Here is a 23,562-nt window from a genome sequence, read left to right as displayed (position 1 = left end):
TGTGGTATTGTCACCGAAATCATGGTGGTGGTGGTAGACTGATCAGTAGTACAGTGCAAGGCCTAGGTTATGTTGCCAATACCTAGCTTTTAACCAATTCTTAGCCCTGAGATTGTTTTATGGGAATCAAAAGCATGAAACACACAAAAGGTCCATAAGAATAATAACTAGAAGTAGTAGTCGGACTCATTGTAAAGAACTACTTTACAAAAATGAGCATCTTTAATACACCAAGTGAGTACCTCTACCAATCTGCCGTGCCTACAAGGGAAACCATTTCTCTACTATTCCTATGTATAATCATGGAACAAGAGCCAGTCTGGACTTACATTTACCTGGGAAAAACAAACACAAAACTCCAAACAGCATTTTCTATCAGGGAATAAGACTGCATAATACATTGCCCAAAGCAATGAAAAAGGTCACTAAAATGAATCTGTTTCAAAAGGCAGCTGAAACATTCTTCATAACTAACGCGTACTACACATTTAAGGATTACTCTGAGAACTCCTGAGTAGTGGTTAACAATGAAAGGGGATAACTACAGGTTACCAATTACTGAAGGCAAGTATGAAGGATAAAAATCATAGAGGGAGACCAAAAGATGAATACAGTAATAAGCAGGTTCAGAAGGATGTAGGTTGCAGTAGTTATCCGGGGTTGAAGAGGCTCACGTAGGATACAGTAGCATGGAGAGCTACATCAAACCAGTCTTTGGACTGAAGACCACAACAACAAACAACTACAGACGCTTGTCATATTACAATAAATGATCACAATACAACAATTTTGCAAGAAAATCATGATGTTAACAATGTCTTGTCAGTCTCCTGAGCTAAACATCTCACTCATCAAGGAGGGTTGCTGATTCAGTTTTTCATGCGAACGGAGAGGAGGATAGAAGATTTGAATGGGGCATAGCTGCATGTTTATGGGACTGGTGTCGCTCTCTGAGCGGCCTGAAATTACGGAGTTAGCGGATGGAGCATAGCAACATGTTCGTGGCAACATATTACTAGCGAGTGCTCTTAGTGCATGCTGCAAAGAAGTGCAAATGTGTGTTTTATAACACAAGTATCTGGAGAAAATTTTGTGTGAATCAATGAATATCATAAAATAGAGGACAACCAAGTGAGGCAGTGCAGTTGTTAGGACACTAAGCTCATATTCAAGATGATAAAATTTTCTCTATCCAGCCATCGTGATTTACATTTTCTATGGTTTTTGCTAAATCATTTCAGGCAAATGTCAGGATGGTTTATAGTATATCATTGTGAGATAATCCCTGGATTAATACATAAATAAAAGATACGATGAAAATCTACAAATGTCGAACAAGAGTACTGTATTTACCTAAGCTGATCTTTTTTTCTGATTCTCATGGCCCAAAAATGTGCCTGTGGCTTCATTACAGGAAGAAGCTTAAGGAACTACCAAAAAATGCTGCTAGAAATCATTGTAATTAGTTTTTTTGCCACAGACCCTGTTGTGTTGTTATTTAAGTACTGAATGTTAATTTTTTTATCCTGAAGGAAATTCATATCTAATACTGCTCACCTTTGGGTTCAGCAGTTTGCAAATATCCATAGCAATGAAAGTAAATCTCTTCACATACACACCATCAAAATGAACATTTTTAAGAACCTGCAGAAGGTGACCAGTATGGTAAGAGTCTTGCATTTCGACAGCTCCAGCTGCATTCGGAAGCTGTCGGCACACGCTGATGTACATTGAGCCATTTCTAAATGCTGCCAATATTTGTGATGTAACAATAAGTAGTAGTTTCACTGCTTTAATTTAATTTCATATTCATGAGTACAGATAAGGTGTTGAACATGAGCTTTTATGAAACTCTGTTACTTCCGTGAGAGATAACTACTATAGCAAATGAACAATATGAACCATATGTTATTTGTGCTTCACGCAATGGGTGAAACTCTCCCAGCACACCAACCAAACAACCCCCCCCCCCCCCCCCCCTCCAACTTCATTTGTGTTTCTCCTACTGACCCCAAGGCCAATGAGAGCAGTGCTCACTACAACGTTTGCAGATGGTACATTTGGATTTCACCATTTACTTCAGTCTAATTTAGTACCTCTGTAAAGCGCCAGGTTTTAGTCTACCATGATGAAATGTATTCATTGTACTGTGAAGTCGAAAAAAGAAGTGATTTCTCTCACTGAGAAAACATGGAATCAATGAGAGTAATGTGAAATGATAGGGACAGAAAAACGAACACCTTTTAACTTGTTCCAGCAGTAGAAAAACAGTTTATGGACCAAAACACAGCTGCTACTGTATGTTAGAAGTTGTGCTTAATGATTTTGTTAGGGAACAGTGACAGAAGTGCTTACCCATGGGAGCAGAAATTATCGAAGTTAAAGCACATGTAGTTGCTAAACAGCGGAAAACCACAAATTTCAAAGGAAGCTGCAATTGGGGTGCTCATTTCATGAAATATTGGAGATTTTCTCTTTGTAGGTGCATCTCAATTGCACAGAAGCTGACAGAAAACTACAAGGAAAAACTCGTTGAATTTTAACACTTCATAATTTAACAGTGCACTGAAAATAATATCTTCTTACTCAGATGGAAATGCGGACCAAACTCTGGTGTATTTTAATATGACAACAAATTACATGGTAGAAGCAAAAGGGAACAGCGATGTCAAGATATTGTCTGCGAGTGGTGAAGAGCATATCTGTCATGCTTGCTCTGCAGTGGATGGCTATAAACTGCCACTGCTCACTGTTTTTAAAAGCAATACGTTACTTAAGTCCTAGGTATTTACAAAAAACATTATTGGTTACTTGCTAGCAAAAGTGGCTGGTTCACAGAGGACGTTGTATTAGAGTAGATTAACCTTCTATGGGAATGTCGTTTCTGGTGCCTTGCTAAGTTTGCCAATGTGCTTGTACTAGAGTCATACGCAGGGCACACTACTCCAGCCGTAAAGAGAAAATTGGCAGAGGGCAGAATGCACTTGGCTGTAGTTCCAGGAGGGATGATGTCAATTCTACAGTCATTCGATGTTTGTTTAAATAAAACATTTAGAGACAAACTTAAAAATATGTACATGCAATAGCAAGCAAAAGAAGGTAGGTAATTAATGCTTACAGGACACATTAAGCATGCACACTTATCTCAAGTGAATGGGTTGAATGACCAATCTTGGAAATGTGTCCCAAATAAAAGTGTCCATTATGCATTTAAAAAAACGGTGTGTTTATAAGCCCTTAATGGCACAGAGAATGATGCTCTCCACAAAAACAGTAGCAACAAGGAATCGAGTGATGATGACTCAGATCCTCTGATTAATCATTAACAACAGTACTTATATGCTTATGACAGTTTAATAAAGTTTCTGTTTTGTACTTTAGGTTCTACATTTCTATGTCACTTTGTTTGCAAAATAGATGGCAGTATCCAGCCATCAAGCCAAAAGGTAACTTTCTTGGATGAAAACACTACATTTCATAGAAAGAAAAAAATACTTCGGATGACATTCATGTGGTATGGAAAAACTGATTTATGACACAAGCATGAGTTGTGGCAGTCTGTAAAAATTAAAATGGCTCTAGTTGCCCAATTCCATTTGGAGGAATTCTCACTGCTGTCAGTGTTTGCCATGTACCACAATTTTAAGTGTGTAACAGGCTAAATGTAATTCCCTGTGAATTACTACAAATAAGTACTACTCACTGCAAATTTTTGAGAGGCATGGCTCTTTAAAGTTTATACCATCATATGATGAGCCAAATTTGTTTTGATTTTTAAGTGTGGTTTGAAAAGTGGGTAATCTTTTTTTTATTTTTTCTACCTAACAGACAACAAAGTAAAACTTGAAAACAAACTGAAAACAGTTTCTCCTTGACAACCCCTTCTATTCTGTAGAAGAATTTCTATTATTGTAAAGTGAAAAAGGTGAGGGGTAGGAAAAAACTCACATCTGTATAATTAATCACAAATTAATTTGGGGTGTGAATGTGAAATGACTCAACCCACACCATCACAATTTATCAGGCAAATGATTCACGGAATATGAAACTAACTTAGTCCATAGTGTAAACTTATATGGAAATTATATATGGACAAGGCAGTGTATATGAGAAGATAATCAAGGCTTATGAAACGTGGTGCTAAAGAAGGATGCTGAAAGTTAAATGGATAAATGGAATGGCTAATCAAGAGGTAAGCCCACTGATTCAAATTGAGGAGGGGGAGGTGAAGAAAAGGGGAAAAAATGTTATAGGTTGCAGCAATTATGCAAGGTGAAAAGGCTTATTAAGGACAGACTAGGTTGGAGAGCTGTGTGAAACCGATTTTTGGACTGAATACCACTGCCACCGGTGTCGCCAATGCCATCGGTGCTGCTGCTGCCACCACTTCCACAACCCAGGCTAATGTTGCCAGTAACCAATACATAAACAGGCTACAGATGTCCAAATGGAAGTACAGCTTTTTCCTGGTGTAATCATTGGTTGGGCAGTGTGCTATTGGAACTTATGATATAGAGATCATACAAAGAATTGGGATTTCCTGCTGATCCTATTTTTGCCAGTTAAAGTGAATTTTGCTTCTGGTGATAATTTTTGTATGCAAAAAACCTCTAATTCCGCCATGGTTCCGACTCCATATTAAATCAGAGACCTCTCTATTAAAATGGCTGGCATCTTTTCGGGTTGGATGAAAGTCACACTATACTACTTCAATTACCATGATAGGCCTACCAAATAAAGTGTTGCAACAGTCAAATGAACCTTTGGATTTATGTCTGCTTTCAACTGGGGACATGACTTCTGTTCATTTCTTTGCATACATAGTTCCTCTGAATAACTTTTCCCCGAAACCATTCCTATCTTTGATCTATCAATTTCCACTTTCCATACATTACTGAAATTTATGTGTGTATGAGGGGCAATCAGGTGAAAGTGAGAGAGATGAAAAGAATTAAGTAAACCGTTTATTATTTCAAAAGAAATCGCCGTAACTGTGAATACATTTATTCTACTGACAGGTAACATGGTCAGTGGAAAAAGTTTGCATTTGGCTATGGAACAGTGATTGTACCCATGCAAGCACCTCTTTGCCTGAAACAAATCAACAGCCACAAATGTCTTTCTCCAGGCCACCAAAATACTGAAATTGCAGAGGGTGTGATCGAGAATGTATAAGCATTTCCCCGTCAGACTTCTGCAGTGTACTCAAAACAATCTCCAATGAAAACCACGTTACCAATATTGTCTCAACTACACTGCAGGAGTTTTGCTGGGAAGCTTTTAAACATCCTCCATAGTCCCGATATCTTCCCATGATTTTTCCTTATTTTTTTAGCCCTGGAGAAAGACATTCTTGGTCGTCGACTTGCTTGAGACAAAGAGATGCTTACCTGGGTACAATCATGGTTCTGCAGGCAACTGCCAACATTTTTCCATGAAGGTGCTGACCGTCTTGTTTCACAGTGTGGTAAATATACACTCCTGGAAATTGAAATAAGAACACCGTGAATTCATTGCCCCAGGAAGGGGAAACTTTATTGACACATTCCTGGGGTCAGATACATCACATGATCACACTGACAGAACCACAGGCTCATAGACACAGGCAACAGAGCATGCACAATGTCGGCACTAGTACAGTGTATATCCACCTTTCGCAGCAATGCAGGCTGCTATTCTCCCATGGAGACGATCGTAGAGATGCTGGATGTAGTCCTGTGGAACGGCTTGCCATGCCATTTCCACCTGGCGCCTCAGTTGGACCAGCGTTCGTGCTGGACATGCAGACCGCGTGAGACGACGCTTCATCCAGTCCCAAACATGCTCAATGGGGGACAGATCCGGAGATCTTGCTGGCCAGGGTAGTTGACTTACACCTTATAGAGCACGTTGGGTGGCACGGGATACATGCGGACGTGCATTGTCCTGTTGGAACAGAAAGTTCCCTTGCCGGTCTAGGAATGGTAGAACGATGGGTTCGAAGCTGGTTTGGATGTACCGTGCACTATTCAGTGTCCCCTCGACGATCACCAGTGGTGTACGGCCAGTGTAGGAGATCGCTCCCCACACCATGATGCCGGGTGTTGGCCCTGTGTGCCTCGGTCGTATGCAGTCCTGATTGTGGCGCTCACCTGCACGGCGCCAAACACGCATACGACCATCATTGGCACCAAGGCAGAAGCGACTCTCATCGCTGAAGACGACACGTCTCCATTCGTCCCTCCATTCACGCCTGTCGCGACACCACTGGAGGCGGGCTGCACGATGTTGGGGCGTGAGCGGAGGACGGCCTTACGGTGTGCGGGACCGTAGCCCAGCTTCATGGAGACGGTTGCGAATGGTCCTCGCCGATACCCCAGGAGCAACAGTGTCCCTAATTTGCTGGGAAGTGGCGGTGCGGTCCCCTACGGCACTGCGTAGGATCCTACGGTCTTGGCGTGCATCCGTGCGTCGCTGCGGTCCGGTCCCAGGTCGACGGGCACGTGCACCTTCCGCCGACCACTGGCGACAACATCGATGTACTGTGGAGACCACACGCCCCACGTGTTGAGCAATTCGGCGGTACGTCCACCCGGCCTCCCGCATGTCCTCTATACGCCCTCGCTCAAAGTCCGTCAACTGCACATACGGTTCACGTCCACACTGTCGCGGCATGCTACCAGTGTTAAAGACTGCGATGGAGCTCCGTATGCCACGGCAAACTGGCTGACACTGACGGCGGCGGTGCACAAATGCTGCGCAGCTAGCGCCATTCGACGGCCAACACCGCGGTTCCTGGTGTGTCCGCTGTGCCGTGCGTGTGATCATTGCTTGTACAGCCCTCTCGCAGTGTCCGGAGCAAGTATGGTGGGTCTGACACACCAGTGTCAATGTGTTCTTTTTTCCATTTCCAGGAGTGTATTAATAGTTATGGTGACTACTTTTGAAGTAACAAACAGTTTACTTGTTGTAATTCTTCAGGTTTTCCTGGCAAGGTGTTTCATCATGTTGCACAGTCTGGTTTCTGCCAGTTATTTGCATCTATCTTGGATGATATTTCAACTGCATGACTTGCAGTCTTCTTCAGGTGCTGTCTAGCATCTGGAGAAGACTGTGAGTCACACAGTTGAAATATTGTGCAAGAAAGACATGAATAACTGGCAGAAATGCAATTGTTCAACATGAGTTTACTTACTTTTTCCCATGTCTTGTTTTCATTTGAATACCCCTTGCATAGTCCACATCAATTAAAGAAGACCAAGAAATATTATTACCTTCATAGTTTCAGGTATTATTCAACTTAATATAAGTTAAAATTCAGGACAAAGAAAGAAACCAGTTATTTGTTTTGTATTTATAATTCTAGTCCAAAATATAGTCCACGGAAGATGGCACCTCTGAAACAGTCCCAGGTATTTTATTGATTTGTTTTTTATTTGAAAGACAATAACTTTAGGATTACAATGATATCCTCAGTTTGGAAATATGTGTCAAAAGGGCTTTTGCTGTAGCCTTATGGTGTTTATTTTTTTTAAATTTAAGAATCCCCCTCCCTAGTGATATAAAATGCCTGGGCATTTATAAGTTACGGCAAATGCCCAAGATAAATGCCTGGGCAAATGCCCAAAAGTCATAAATGCCTGCGCATTTATGCATTTTAAAGATTAATTGATAAGCAACATATATAAAAAAATTAAACTGATATTTTGGAACAGGTTTTTTGTAATACTGCTTCTTCAGTGGTTAACTAAACGAGTTGAAAAAGCTACTTGAAAGTATGCAGAGAGTTATCAGGGGAAATAAATAGAACTGTCAACATAACTTTTTGCGTCTTCAGCAAGGTCAAACTTTTTGCATCTTCAACAAGGTCAACTCCTAGGTAGTACATTTAAAAAAAAAAAAACACTCAAGTTTAAAAGTAATTTTTGAAGTATAGTATAGTTTATATTATGTAGCTGGCCAATATGTAAGATTTTTGCTTATATTATACTTCTGCAAAAAATTAAAACATTGTTCACTGCCAGTTTCATGATCTTTATAAGTTGAAGTAGAATTACGGAGTTCCGACTCTGCTTCAGATTCTTCTGAATGTGATTCCTCACTGATTACTGGGTTCCTTTCCATTTTGTTTTTGCATGGACTGTTCAATATGAGTTTTTCCTTGGCATCAACACGATTAGGTCATGCTCCTGTTTCATTCATCAACTTCCAGCTATAGGATATGTATGTTAGTTTTGCAGCTCTCTGACGAGAGTCTGCTTCTTTTTTTATACTCTAAAGCCATCTAAAAGTGCTAAAGGAACACACTGTAGCAGCAGATGTAACTGGTGCGCCTAGAATTTTTATGACAACTTCTAACAATTCACAAATTCATCTTACACCTCACCGCTACAATAAACGATGTACGTGATATTGTCTATCTCCCCCACTCCTCCTCACAAACATTGTCTGGACCAAATTCCTTGTTTCCCCTAGAATCAGCCAAGTTCTCTCTAACTTGAATTTAGTTCAGTGCTCTTTACTGTGCCACAAACAAAGATTATTGCCTCAAATACGTGTGGTTCCTGAAGAGGGGCAGCAGCCTTTTCAGTAGTTGCAGGGGCAACAGTCTGGATGATTGACTGATCTGGCCCTGTAATACACCAAAACGGCCTTGCTGTTGTGGTACTGCGAACAGCAGAAAGTAAGGGGAAACTACAGCCGTAATTTTTCCCGAGGGCATGCAGCTTTACTGTATGATTAAATGATGATGGCGTCCTCTTGGGTAAAATATTCCGAAGGTAAAATAGTCCCCCATTCGGATCTCCGGGTGGGGACTACTGAAGAGGACGTCGTTTTCAGGAGAAAGAAAACTGGCGTTCTAAGGATCAGAGCGTGGAATGTCAGATCCCTTAATTGGGCAGGTAGATTAGAAAATTTAAAAAGGGAAATGGATAGGTTAATGTTAGATATAGTGGGAATTAGTGAAGTTCGGTGGCAGGAGAAACAAGACTTTTGGTCAGGTGAATACAGGGTTATAAATACAAAATCAAATAGGGATAATGCAGGAGTAGGTTTATAATGAATAAAAAAAATAGGAGTGTGGGTAAGCTACTACAAACAGCATAGTGAACACATTATTGTGGCCAAGATAGACATGAAGCCCACGCCCACTACAGTAGTACAAGTTTATATGCCCTCTGCAGATGATGAAGAAATTGATGAAATGTATGATGCGATAACAAGAAATTATTCAGGTAGTGAAGGGAGACGAAAATTTAATAGTCATGGGTGACTGGAATTCGACAGTAGGAAAAGGAAGAGAAAAAAAACGTAGTAGGTGAATATGGATTGGGGCTAAGAAATGAAAGAGGAAGCCGCCTGGTAGAATTGTGCACACAGCATAACTTAATCATAGCTAACACTTGGTTCAAGAATCATAAAAGAAGGTTGTATACATGGAAGAATTCTGGAGATACTAGAAGGTTTCAGATAGATTATATAATGGTAAGGCAGAGATTTAGGAACCAGATTTTAAATTGTAAGACATTTCCAGGGGCAGATGTGGACTCTGACCACAATCTATTGGTTATGAACTGTAGATTAAAACTGAAGAAACTGCAAAAAGGTGGGAATTTAAGGAGATGGGACATGGATAATCTGAAAGAACCAGAGGTTGTAGAGAGTGTCAGGGAGAGCATAAGGGAACAACTGACAGGAATGGGGGAAGAAATACAGTAGAAGAAGAATGGGTAGCTTTGAGGAATGAAATAGTGAAGGCAGCAGAGGATCAAGTAGGTAAAAAGACGAGGGCTAGTAGAAATCCTTGGGTAACAGAAGAGATACTGAATTTAATTGATGAAAGGAGAAAATACAAAAATTCAATAAGTGAAGCAGGCAAAAAGGAATACAAATGAGATCGACAGGAAGAGCAAAATGGTTAAGCAGGGATGGCTAGAGGACAAATGTAAGGATGTAGAGGCTTATCTCACGAGGGTGCCTATAGGAAAATTAAAAAGACCTTTGGAGAAAAGAGAACCACTTGCAGGAATATCAAGAGCTCAGATGGAAACCCAGTTCTAAGCAAAGAAGGGAAAGCAGAAGGATGGAAGGAGTATATGGAGGGTCTATACAGGGGTGATGTTCTTGAGGACAATATTATGGAAATGGAAGAGGAGGTAGATGAAGATGAAATGGGAGATATGATACTGCGTGAAGAGTTTGACAAACCACTGAAAGACCTAAGTCGAAACAAGACCACGGGAGTAGACAACATTCCATTAGTACTACTGACAGCCTTGGGAGAGCCAGTCCTGACAAAACTCTACCAACTAGTGAGCAAGATGTATGAGACAGGCAACATTCCCTCAGACTTCAAGAAGAATATAATAATTCCAATCCCAAAGGAAGCAGGTGTTGACAGATGTGAAAATTAATGAACTATCAGTTTAATAAGTCACAGCTGCAAAAAACTAACATGAATTCTTTACAGACGAATGGAAAAACTGGTAGAAGCCAACCTCGGGGAAGATCAGTTTGGATTCTGTATAAATGATGGAACACGTGAGGCAATACTGACCCTACAACTTATCCTAGAAGACAGATTAAGGAAAGGCAAACCTACGTTTCTAGCATTTGTAGACTTAGAGAAAGCTTTTGACAACGTTAACTGGAATACTCTCTTTCAAATTCTGAAGGTGGCAGGGGTAAAATGCAGGGAGTGAAAGGCTATTTACAATTTGTACAGAAAGCAGATGGCAGTTATAAGAGTTGAGGGACATGAAAGGGAAGTGGTGGTTGGGCAAGGGAGTGAGACAGGGTTGTAGCCTCTCCCCGATGCTATTCAATCAGTATATTGAGCAAGCAGTGAAGGAAACAAAAGAAAAATTCGGAGTAGGTATTAAAATCCATGGAGAAGAAATAAAAACTTTGAGGTTTGCCGATGACATTGTAATTCTGTCAGAGACAGCAAAGGACTTGGTAGAGCAGTTGAATGGAATGGACAGTGTCTTGAAAGGAGGTTATAAGATGAACATCAACAAATGCAAAATGAGGATAATGGAATGTAGTTGAATTAAATCGGGTGATGCTGAGGGAATTAGATTAGGAAATGAGACACTTAAAGTAGTAAAGGAGTTTTGCTACTTGGGGAGCAAAATAACTGACGATGGTCAAAGTAGAGAGAATATAAAATGTAGATTGGCAATGGCAAGGAAAGCGTTTCTGAGGAAGAGACATTTGTTAACATCGAGTATTGATTTAAGTGTCAGGAAGTCGTTTCTGAAAGTATTTGTATGGAGTGTAGCCATGTATGGAAGTGAAACATGGACGATAAATAGTTTGGACAGGAAGAGAATAGAAGCTTTCGAAATGTGTTGCTACAGAAGAATGCTGAAGATTAGATGTGTCGATCACATAACTAATGAGGAGGTATTGAACAGAATTGGGGAGAAGAGGAGTTTGTGGCACAATATGGCTAGGAGAAGGGATTGGTTGGTAGGATGTATTCTGAGGCATCAAGGGATCACCAATTTAGTACTGGAGGGCAGTGTGGAGGGTAAAAATCATAGAGGGAGACCAAGAGATGAATACACTAAGCAGATTCAGAAGGATGTAGGCTGCAGTAAGTACTGGGAGATGAAGAAGCTTGCACAGGATAGAGTAGCATGGAGAGCTGCATCAAACCAGTCTCAGAACTCAAGACCACAACAACAACAACAACAACAACAACTCGATAGGCTTCAGGTTACTATCTTGTACTGCTGGATCAAGAAGATTAGTTGCAAGATTAATACAAGAAACAATGAATTTCTTCCTGGCTTGGAATTTAGATAAGATTGACCTTTCTTCTGCAGATTGCAGTGTAAGGAACGGTAGTTTCCCAATAAGAACTTCTACCAACATATTGAAGTTTGTGAATATTTTGAGAAATTGAGGCTCATTTAACTCTACAGCTGTAATCAATAAATGATTTCATTCATGAGTTCTTTTTCTCAACTCTCACCCAGAGATCATCATCATCCACAACTCTTCTTTTATTTCAGGCTGCAAGTATGACTGCGCCTTTGCCTTTACAACTAAGGTTTGTAAGACAACTTTATTTGATTCCCAACTTTCAAGACAAAATGTATGGCTCCCTATCTTGTCTTTCGTAGAAATTTCAGTGAAATCATATCTCTGAAATTTTTTCATCTGATATTTCATCAAACACTGCTTGTAAAATGTGGCTGTATTTTTCTGTTTTGACAACCTCTACTGAATTTGCCATGAAAGTTTTGATTGTTTGATGGACTAAAATTTCTGAGCACAAGTTTAATAGGTGAGCTAAGCACCCAAGTGGAACAATGCGAGGGAAATTATTCTTTGCCAGAGGCAATGCAGTGTCTTGGAGATCGATTTTTTGTTATTAAATATTTTTTGTTACTGTTCTCATTTTATCTTCACAGCAGTGCAGTCATACAAGAGTAGATAGGGAAAGGAGCAGATCAGAAAACTATAGCCTGACTCTAATGTCACTACATCATTTATTTTTTGGTTTTTCACTGAAAACAATTTAATGTTTATTATCGGGAAACACATGCCAGCAGTTTAATATGTTCAGTAATAATTTTGCAACATGCGTCCTTCCTTGGGACGCAAGTTGGAATGCAAGTAAGAAAATATGCTTCTTTATTCTTTCTTTTCATTCTTAAGCAATAAAGGCAATTAATGATACATGTAGTTTTAAGTGAAAAACATTTACTAACTTTCAATAGTGGAAGTATCGCCACATGCCTTATTTTAACTGGTAAATCATAAATTTTAGCAGTAAAAATTTCAGAAAGTGCTTTTTAAAATAGATGCTCAGATTTTGGGCATTTAAAACTGCTTTGGGCAAATGCGCAATTATGAACGTCCTGCCCACTGGACATCTGTCCAGTCCACATTACGACGCCTCTCCCAAAAAAATGACTATCTACAATTTTTTTTTTTAAATTTCTTTGTTGTTGCTGTTTATTTCTAACTTCTTTGCTGCAGTTTTTTCTTGCCAATTGATCTGTTGCAGTTGTTTAATTCTGGTTTCTGTACTGCACTTGTTCAAAACTAATTTCTATATTGAAGAGCATTGTAGAAAATATGAGATGAGACTGATAACCTAGGAGTTTAGTCGTCTTACTCTCCAAACCAATCAACTAACCAACCAAAAACCTGAGAAGATCCAAATAAGACTGTATGCCTTTGTGAGGATTCTGCTGACTAATCGAGTTGTAATGTGTTTTGTGGAAAGCACTGTGTCTGAAATGTCTTCTGACTGGGGGCCAAAGGAGAGTTAAATGTGCTGACTATTTGAATAAAAGAGTGAAAAAAAGCCAACCAACCACAGACTCCCTACAGGCTGGGAATAAGTGTCCTCATTTCAAGACTCTGTTTCAAAGTCAAGATGTTTTTTGTGATGCCTTTATGCATTCTAAATGCTATGACAGAATACCAACAATGGCAGCAACTGAACAAGGTGAGATCATGGTGCAGATGCAGCAGACACTGCATCCACAGAGGAAGAATTACATTCCCTGAGTCAGACACCTGAAGATGTATGTGGGAGCACTGTTATGAAACTGTGGTCAGTGTGGTCAAGTCATACGCTCTACGCAGAGAAGTAACTGAAGCTGTGAGGGAGTACACCAAAACTAAACTAATCATACTCTTCAAAGTAGAAATCCCATCTTGAGAAGAAAATGAACCAAAGGAAGCTTGCTCAATTGCTAGGAAGTTTTTCAAACATCAATTCAGCTGTTGAATTGTGTGCATCCTACAATGAAACGGTACAAGTTCTATTATCCCAAAGTCTTTTTAAAAGAAAACTGTTTTCATCACATTCCATCAGCATCAAAATACGTGGTGGACAAAACAAGAAATGAGATTTGTAAAAGGTTGGTTTGGATACCAGATCCCTATTATCGTCATTCTGTAAAAGAAGGATATGTTCAAACAGCACAGTAATTTTATCTGGAAGATAAGTGGGACTGTTCTTGGCAGAATGTCAACAAAAAAAGAACCAATAACTGTTGAAGGAGAAAAAGTTGTGAAAGCGAAAACATACATGACTCGCTGTATTTAAGAAACTTTTGCCTTATACAGGAAGGAATATACAATATTACACATTGGAAGAGCAAAATTTTATGCATTACAGCCAAAGTAGGTGGTTCCACATCCACCTAAAGATGTCTGTTTATGTGTGTATTGTGCAAATTTTGAGCTTTGTGCAGTGAATTCGAAGAAATTACTTGAATGGATGATGTATGACACCTTGGCGAGATGTGTGAAGTCATTAGTAATTTGTAATGCAAAGCAAGAGACATGTTTGCTTCATCAATGAAGTGATTGCCCTGGAAAAGGAAAACTCTCTTTACAGACACTTCGTCTGAAAAACGTACCAGAAGACTTTTCAGAAGTTACATATATGTTACATGGGAGGAAAATAAACTAACCATCAGAACTATTGCCACTAACATTTTGAATGATGAACTTATGAAATGGGCAGTGAAAGCAGTAACACACGGACATTTAAAAAAAGTGCAACAATACATAGCTCAAGTGAAGGGAGAGGTACAGGTTGAAGAACTACAGTTAGAGCTTCACTGTGATTTTGCTGAGAACTTGTCTGTGATCCTGTCACAAGAAGTATAAGGATATCGTTGGGGTAATGAGCAAGTTCCAATTTTTACAAAAGTGATATGAAGAACAATACTATAAGAGCTGCAGTATAAGTGATGATGCAGGACATGATTCAACACATACATTGGTGACAATGTGCAAAATTCATAAGTGCAATCACAGGCAGAAAAGATCACCAATACTTCCGATGTTGGCCCTAGTCACTTCAAAAATCATTACCAACTGTCTGAAGACTAAACTGCTTGTTCCAGTGGAGTGGGTAACAACTGCTACTGGGAGGGGAAGAGGCCTTGCTATGGCGTAGGTGGCCTACTGAAGCATCATGCTACAAAACATAATCTTCCCTGCCCAAGTGCAGTTGAAATTCGAAATACTGATTTTTCAAGAGTGGTGAAATCACACTCATCTATAGCCCTCATGCTGTTTGCGAAGTGGAAATTGAAGAAATCCACCAGCAGAAAAGAGAAGAATGGTCCATCCAAAAAGCCCCTGTGAATGGAATGGAAAAGACCCATTCCTGGACTCAAAGTGATGGGCTAACTTCTATTGCACTAACTTTAAATAGCAAGAAAGAAGAAATTTCATTTGTTCAGCCCAGAGTTTCGAAAATGAAAAAGAATATTAAGAGTCACAAAGAGGGATATTGTGACCTGTGTGGATGACTGACTAGTTGACTGCAGCAATTACAGATGTCAGTTATGAAATGAAATCATTGTTAATTTTATGCTGCCACATGGACTGGCAGCTGGATATAGGTTTCCAGTTGCAAGACAGCAACACTACCATTAGTGGTCACTTCCAGTTTGTAATTTTTTAAATACTGTGACTGCCTCAGTTGCTAAGGCATGGTAAGTGCATTTACAGTGTCAGTGGCTTTTGTGTTTTAATTGATAACTGTTTGTGCAATGACTGATGGCAAGTGAAGACATTTGGTGATTATAAAACATGGAGGAACTAACGAGAAAATAAGTTTTAGATAAAAGTCATGAATGATGTGGAATATATGGAATAACATAGCAATATAATGGAATATATTGTGTAAAATGTTGTCATATACAACAGAATATTTCATAAAATTTAAACTGTACTGTTAGATTCTTGCATAACAACAATGGAAACTTAATTCTTAACTCATTGAAAATAATTTCCATTCTTCTATAACAGTAATGATCGATAAATGCACACTTCAAGCACCGACACCCAAATGAACCCAATACACCTGATATTTGTGAGTGTTTCGTATCGAGCAACTTAACCTCTTGCCTGTGTTTACATTCTGCGCTGACCAGTTGCAGCTGTAGCAGCGCATCGAAAGCTAAGTACTAATTAATTGTTTGTGTATAGTGGTTTATTTAGGAACTTTAGTAGTCTTCAACCGGTGTTCTTGGTGTTTTCTGGTGAAATAATTTGGGAACTGTTTTCAGCTTCGTTACTGTGTCATTAGACGTTTGATTCTCTTTCTGTATTGGTCTTTTGTTATATTCACATTTGTTGTTTATTAATACTGTTAATAATAGTAGTTACTTCCCTTGTAGAGTAAGTTTGTGATTATTGTAGTCAGGTTTTTAACATCTTCTTATTGTTTTTAACATCTTCTTATTGTAGTAGAGGAACTTAGAAAAAGTAAAATTTTACCATGAGTGAGAAGTGTGGGCTTTGCCGTAGGTTCGTGAGTAGTGGATTGCGGTGTGAGACTTGTTCAAAGTATTTTCACTGGGGGGAATGCAGTGGGGAAGCCAGTGGGCATTCTGGTGAGATCCTCTCCTGGAACTGCAGGTTATGTAGCAAGAGTAAGTTGATAGAGGAGCAGGAGCGTAAGATCTGTGCCCTTCAGGTGCAGTTGAAAAACGCACAGGAGGAGCTAGATAGGATGAGGAGGGAGAAGGGGGTTGGGGAATGGGAGCTGGCTGTTGGCAAGAGATCTGCTAGGAGAAGAAGATTTTCAGATAGTTTTACTATTGGTGTTTACAATAGATATGACCAACTGTCAGAGTCTAGTGGAGAGGAATCTCTAGTAGCTGTAGCTGTAGGAAGTATACAGCAGACCTCAGTAGTTACTGTGCCTAGAACAGTTGCAAAGTCAAATAGGAAGAAGAAGGTTCTGCTGTTAGGTAGTTCTCATGGCAGAGGTGTAGGCCAGCAGTTGCAGGAAGTGCTGGGGAGTGAGTACCAGGTCACCAGCATTGTGAAGCCTAATGCAGGGTTGGCTCAGGTGTCTGTTAACATAGGGGGGTTATGTAGGGATTTTACTAAAGAGGATCAGGTAGTGATTGTGGGTGGGGCTGGTAATAGTATTGGTAGGGATGGGGAGTATAACATAGATGGTGACCTGGAAAAGATAGCCACTCAGACTGGCAACACAAATGTGCATTTCGTGGAACTGTTTCAGCGTCATGATCTGCCTCATCTTAATACAGCTGTCAGGCGTAATAACATGAGACTTGGGGGTGCGCTGATGACAGAAAGCATGGGTCACATTTCAGTGGTGTCGGTGGAGTCTACCAGCAGGACGGGTTTCACTAGACATGGCCTGCACCTCAACAGGTATGGGAAGGGGAGGTTGGGAAAGCTTATAGGTGACAGCATAGGTGGGGTTGGTGAGATCACTAATGGGAAAATTCCTGCAGTAGTGGGTGTTAGAGCTGCACCTTTTTTAGATTGAAGTCAGCTGATAGGTATTCCTGCTTAAGGGAAGTCTCTCTAACAAGGGAATCACTTTTGACAAAGCTTAGGTATCCGAGTAATGAGGGAATTAGTATATTTCATCAAAATATACAAGGTACTAGAGATAAAGTTAGTGAACTGCTTATAGATGTTGACTCTGAAATTATTGGTATATCTGAACACTTCTTAAATAAGGAGATAATTCAGAGGCTTCCTTTACCAGGATACAGGTTGGCTGGCAGCTTTTCGAGGAGCTCTTTGCGGTGTGGGGGAGTAGCCACGTATGTGAAAAACGACATCCCATTTGAATTAATTGATGTTTCAAAGTACTGCACTGAAAAGGTGTTTGAATGTTGTGCAGGTGTGGTTAAATTTAACGGAGCTAAACTTCTAACTGTTGTTATTTATAGATCCCCAGACTCCGATTTCACAACATTTTTGCTAAAGCTAGAGGAGGTTCTTGGTTCACTTTATAGGAAATACAAAAAGTTAGTTATATGTGGTGACTTCAATATTAATTGTATAAGTGATTGTGCAAGGAAGAGGATGCTAGTGGACCTCTTTAATTCATATAATCTTATGCAAACCGTATTCTTTCCAACGAGAGTGCAAGGGAACAGAAGAACAACCATAGACAACATTTTTGTTCATTCCTCATTACTAGAAGGGCATTCTGTTAGCAAAAAGGTGAATGGCCTTTCAGATCATGATGCACAAATTTTAACTTTAAAAGATTTTTGTGCTGCAACACGTGTTAAATATAGTCATCAGCTGTTCAGGAAAGCTGATCCAGTTGCTGTAGAGACCTTTGTAAACCTTATAAAGGAACAAGAGTGGCAAGATGTTTATAGCGCTGATACAGTAGACGATAAATATAATGCTTTTCTCAAGACTTTTCTCATGCTCTTTGAAAGTTACTTTCCGTTAGAACATTTAAAACAGGGTACTAGCACAAACAGGCAGCCTGGGTGGCTGACTAGAGGGATAAGAATATCTTGTAGAACAAAGTGGCAATTATATCAAAACGTTAGAAACAGTCAAAATCTAAATGCAGCAGCCCATTACAAACAGTATTGTAAAGTGCTTAAAAATGTTATTAGGAAGGCAAAAAGTATGTGGTATGCAGATAGAATAGCTAAGTCTCAGGATAAAATTAAAACCATATGGTCAGTCGTAAAGGAAGTTGCTGGTCTGCAGAGACAGGTCGAGGATATAGAATCAGTGCGTAGTGGGAATGTCCGTGTTACTGATAAGTCGCATATATGTACAGTATTTAATAATCACTTTCTGAATATAGCAAGTGAACTAAATAGAAACCTAGTCCCAACAGGAAATCATATAGCGCTCGTAGAAAAAAGTGTTCCGAGACTGTTGCCTGAAATGCTCCTCCATAATACTGACAAGAGGGAGATTGAGTTAATAATTAAATCACTAAAGACCAAGAACTCTCACGGATATGACAGGGTATCTAGCAGAATACTGAAGTATTGTTCTGTGTATGTTAGCCCAGTTCTCAGCCATATCTGTAACTTTTCCTTTAGGAGTGGTTGGTTTCCTGACCGATTAAAGTACTCAGTACTGAAGCCACTTTATAAAAAGGGAGACATTGATAATGTTGACAATTTTAGACCTATTTCTATGCCATCGGTGTTTGCTAAAGTTATCGAGAAGGTTGTATATACAAGGTTACTGGAGCATTTAAATTCACATAATTTGCTGTCAAATGTTCAGTTTGGTTTTAGAAATGGTTTAACAACTGAAAATGCTATATTCTCTTTTCTCTGTGAGGTTTTGGACGGATTAAATAAAAGGTTGCGAACGCTAGGTGTTTTCTTTGATTTAACGAAGGCTTTTGACTGTGTTGACCACAAAATATTACTGCAGAAGTTGGACCATTATGGAGTAAGGGAAGTAGCTTACAATTGGTTCGCCTCTTACTTTAAGAACAGAAAGCAGAGGGTAATTCTCCACAATATTGAGAGTGGTAGTGATGTTCAGTCCCAATGGGGCACTGTTAAGTGGGGCGTTCCTCAAGGGTCGGTGCTGGGGCCACTGCTGTTTCTTATTTATATAAATGATATGCCTTCTAGTATTACAGGTGATTCAAAAATATTTCTGTTTGCTGATGACACCAGCTTTATAGTGAAGGATCTTGTGTGTAATATTGAAACAGTAACAAATAATGTAGTTCATGAAATCAGTTCGTGGCCTGTGGAAAATAATTTGATGCTAAATCACAGTAAGACTAAGTTTTTACAGTTTCTAACTCACAATTCAACAAGAACCGATATTTTGATCAGACAGAATAGGCATATTATAAGCGAGACAGAACAGCTCAAGTTCCTAGGCGTTCGGATAGATAGTAAGCTGTGGTGGAAAGCCCATGTCCAGGATCTTGTTCAGAAGCTAAATGCTGCTTTATTTACCATTAGAACAGTATCTGAAATAAGTGACACTTCAACACGAAAAGTAGTCTACTTCGCATATTTTCATACGCTTATGTCATATGGTATTATTTTTTGGCGTAATTCCTCTGATTCAAAAAGGGTATTTTTGGCTCAAAAACGGGCTGTTCGAGCTATATGTGGTGTAAGTTCGAGAATGTCTTGTCGACCCCTATTCAAAAATCTGGGAATTCTGACATTGCTCTCACAATATATATTTTCTTTAATGTCGTTTGTTGTTAACAATATTAGCCTATTCCCAAGAGTTAGCAGCTTTCACTCAGTTAATACTAGGCAGAAATCAAATCTGCATGTAGAATGCACTTCCTTGACTCTTGTGCAGAAAGGAGTGCAGTATTCTGCTGCATCCATTTTCAATAAGCTACCACAAGAACTCAAAAACCTTAGCAGTAGCCCAAACACTTTTAAATCTAAACTGAAGAGTTTCCTCATGGCTCACTCCTCCTATTCTGTCGAGGAGCTCCTGGAAGAGCTAAAAAATTAAGCAAACTCCAGTGTTACATTGTTGATTTTCTTCATTTAAACTTACGACTTGTCACCTGAATATGTTTTTTTATATTTCATTTTATCTGTTTCTAATATAGTGTTATAATTTCATGTATTGATTCGTTCCATGACCATGGAGACTTCTCCTTAATTTGGTCCCACAGAACAATAAATAAATAACACACGGACCATACACACACCACCAGAGGACACCACCAATCACAACAAGACAACATCTACAAACACAACACATTCATAAACTAAACTCTGCACCATCATGACGTCACAAACCACGACACCCTTACATCAGGGGTCAAAGCTGACAGGTGGGATCGGACACCGCCGTTGACTCTGGTATACCATTGCCCAATTGCCTATGACCTACTGAAACGAACTGCCAAATCAGCAAGTAGCGGAAAAGTTGTGAACATTATAAGTGCACTTTAACTGGATGGCATCACTAAATATTAAAAGAGAATATTGATGGAAAACAATGCATTTTTAGTTCAGCAAATAGCTCATTAAAGGACTAAGCAGAGTCTATGGAAGTTATATGTTTTGGAATCTGTACGTTTTTGGAGCTTTCTTGCATGTTTTAGAATCAAATAAAATTCTATGTCAAATAAAACTAGGTTTTGATTTCATGAGACCAGTAAGCGATATTGTGGTAATAGAAACTTGTCTAATATGGTAATTTTTGGGACTGTTAGTTTTGAGAGAAAACAAAGAAAACGTCCTGGAACTGTTCCAGTAATGGGCTTACACAGTTTTAAAGTTTTTCCCAAAAATTGCGGGTTCAAAAAGGTACTTGCAACATCATCCTCTGCAGCTTGGGAATACTTTTGCACAAAACAAACAAATACGTACTTCTATCTTCATCCTAAATTGTAACATATGCTAAATTCAATAACATCTGAGGCTAAGAAGTTAACACCCTGCCCCCCCCCCCCCCTTTTGCTGATTTGATACGTATTATCTCCCCTTACAATTCATCAGCTGTCCTACTACTAGTTTACAAATACCCAATGAGCAAATTTTGTTACTAGAAACTGATTTTTTAAACAGGTTTCCAGTTCAGTATTTTACAGAATGCAACATATTTTGTGTGAATATCTTTTCTACTCTTACATGAGTTCAATGAACCAACAACTTTGTGCCAAATTCTGATACTGTAACCTGAGATCACACTATAAATGTGACACGGGCTTTAATCCAGTGGATCCTTGCAATAGCAGGCATCAAAGTGAACCAGATCACATCACATTCTACAACTTTGCTGCAGACTGTTTTTCAATAATTGGACAGTCACTTTAAATACGAAGAGCTCCTCAATAACTGTACTGTGGTCATGGTGTACATAGTAGAGGCGATTAATCCCCGATCATAACTGATAGCAATAACTATACCAGTCACAATAATTTTGAGATTGTGGATCATTATTTCTGACAAGTCATGCATAATTTATCTACTTCCACAAATATCTTACAAGAGCCAAGAGAGCTACAATTTGTCCTCAGAGTCATCTAACCCAATTTTAACAAAAGTGACAACAATGTTATTGAACTGTCTCAACAGCAGTGGCAAAAAGCAAATGCTGAACTCTAAAGAGCACTCTACAATATATTTTACTTTGCATTACATGGTAAGTACTGATTAAAATTCATACATACTTGAAAAAACACAATGATAGCTGTGGTGGCTGTTGATTTGTGGGACAAAACTTCCTCCATTGATCTCAATGAGCTTCCCAGATACACATTTATGACTTGGGCTGGTATCATACCAATAAAAGATGCTATGAAATATATTCTCGTATTAATATTGCTGACCTACAGAAATAAAATTAAGTAAAGCTTCAGATAACATTTCTATAAACGCCCTAATCTATTTTGAATAAGTGGCTTAAAGTGTACACTCACTGCAAATATTAAATTCTGTACTCCGAAAGGCACTGGGGTCAAGCGAGAAAAGGCTGCAACTCTAAATGCTTTAGATCCCGATATCACAGAGAGCACAGCTTGAATTTTGTCATTCTGGATAAGCTTTGTTAATGGAAATTTATAGTGTACAAGTCTAACTGCAAAATGTGCGACAACTACACCAATGTTTGCTGCGAATAAAACTGTTACTAGGCCTCTAATTATTCCGAAAACGTAACCTGTAGCGAAAACAAGAACTGTGTACCCCCAAGTGAATGGGAAGGAAACTAGAACGAACAGCACAGTAAAAATTAAGTATATAACAACTTGATCTTGTGACTCAACCCACATTAGCAATGCTCTAACATATTCTTTGAATTCAAATAGAATTATGCTTAAAACAATTACAGTGATCAGTAGCAAGCAGCAATTATATAGATAGCCAGCACTGTTCACGGAATTTATTTTCAGGCAGGAACTGTCAGATTTAGATGTCCTAAAATCGGACACCGTTCCATCAATATCAATACTTATCGAGTTCATATTTGTTTATATGGTGGCCTACAAACAAATATTGGAATGTCCTGCATTATTTGAAACCTCACGTCAAATCACAGAAAGAATTCTGTTCAAATTGGCTGCATGACGAGTCCGAGGCAGATGCTGATATTACATCTGTCAAAAACGTGAAACAAAAAATATGCATCATTAGAAGCTTCAATATGAAAAACCAATAACAACTTCACACATGACAACAACCAGACTTCTCTCTAAAGTGTAAACACAATTACATGAATCTTTGGAATTTTGAAGGTAAACTCTGTGGTTATTTAACTGACTGCGGTATAGTTTGAGAATTGTGCACCGTGCAATACAGGTACTAAGCGTCGCCGAAGAATCAGACCGTTTCCATCATTTAGCATCTACACTTCGATGCTAACAGCATCGTCAACTATAGCATCAATTAGATACGTTCCAGTGAAAATAAGCAAACACCACGTCATCATGTCCACGTTTCTCCGAGAACCATGACTTTGATGCAGTATTAGGATTTCATTTATCTAGAATTCAAATGTAAAAATCCTAGAGTGGCCTCCAAAAATTCGCTAAAAATCACAAAGTTCTTGTAACTAGAGAAATCAGTGGCGTACACAGCTACCAAAAACATGTTTTCGGCAGTGGAAACCAGTAGTATCATTTGAACATGCGACATTCAAATCACGATTTAAGACTGTCAGCAAACGAAAGGGAAATTGCTTACAAATAGAAGCGGCTTTGTCATTAAATATTATTCCTTTTGTTACTTATAGATTACGCGAAATTAAAGACAGGTTCAGATAACTGATTTTGTTTGCTGTACTCTTGAAGAACAAGGTCATTCTAATTGCAGCCTGCCAAGACCGCACCAATACAGA

General features: G+C 39.1%; 1 protein-coding gene across 3 annotated transcripts in view; it reads right to left on the bottom strand.

Annotated features, from left to right (window-relative positions):
* The window catches only part of LOC124605309 (transmembrane protein 64), a 47,628-nt gene extending 24,348 nt beyond the window's left edge, over positions 1-23,280 (bottom strand). For 2 of the 3 annotated variants that reach the window (XM_047136891.1, XM_047136893.1), the window contains exons 1-2: positions 22,148-22,931; positions 21,899-22,057 (exon numbers count right to left, since the gene is read on the bottom strand). In XM_047136891.1, the coding sequence (XP_046992847.1) occupies positions 21,899-22,057; positions 22,148-22,690 (702 nt within the window). In that variant the 5' untranslated portion in view covers positions 22,691-22,931. The other variant, XM_047136892.1, reaches the window with a different exon arrangement.
* Between the last annotated feature and the right edge of the window lie 282 nt (positions 23,281-23,562).

This window comes from Schistocerca americana, chromosome 3 (assembly GCF_021461395.2).
Source record: "Schistocerca americana isolate TAMUIC-IGC-003095 chromosome 3, iqSchAmer2.1, whole genome shotgun sequence".
NCBI lineage: Eukaryota > Metazoa > Arthropoda > Insecta > Orthoptera > Acrididae > Schistocerca > Schistocerca americana.
The sequence above is the reverse complement of the archived record's forward strand: the minus strand, read 5'-3'. Positions and strand labels throughout refer to the sequence as shown.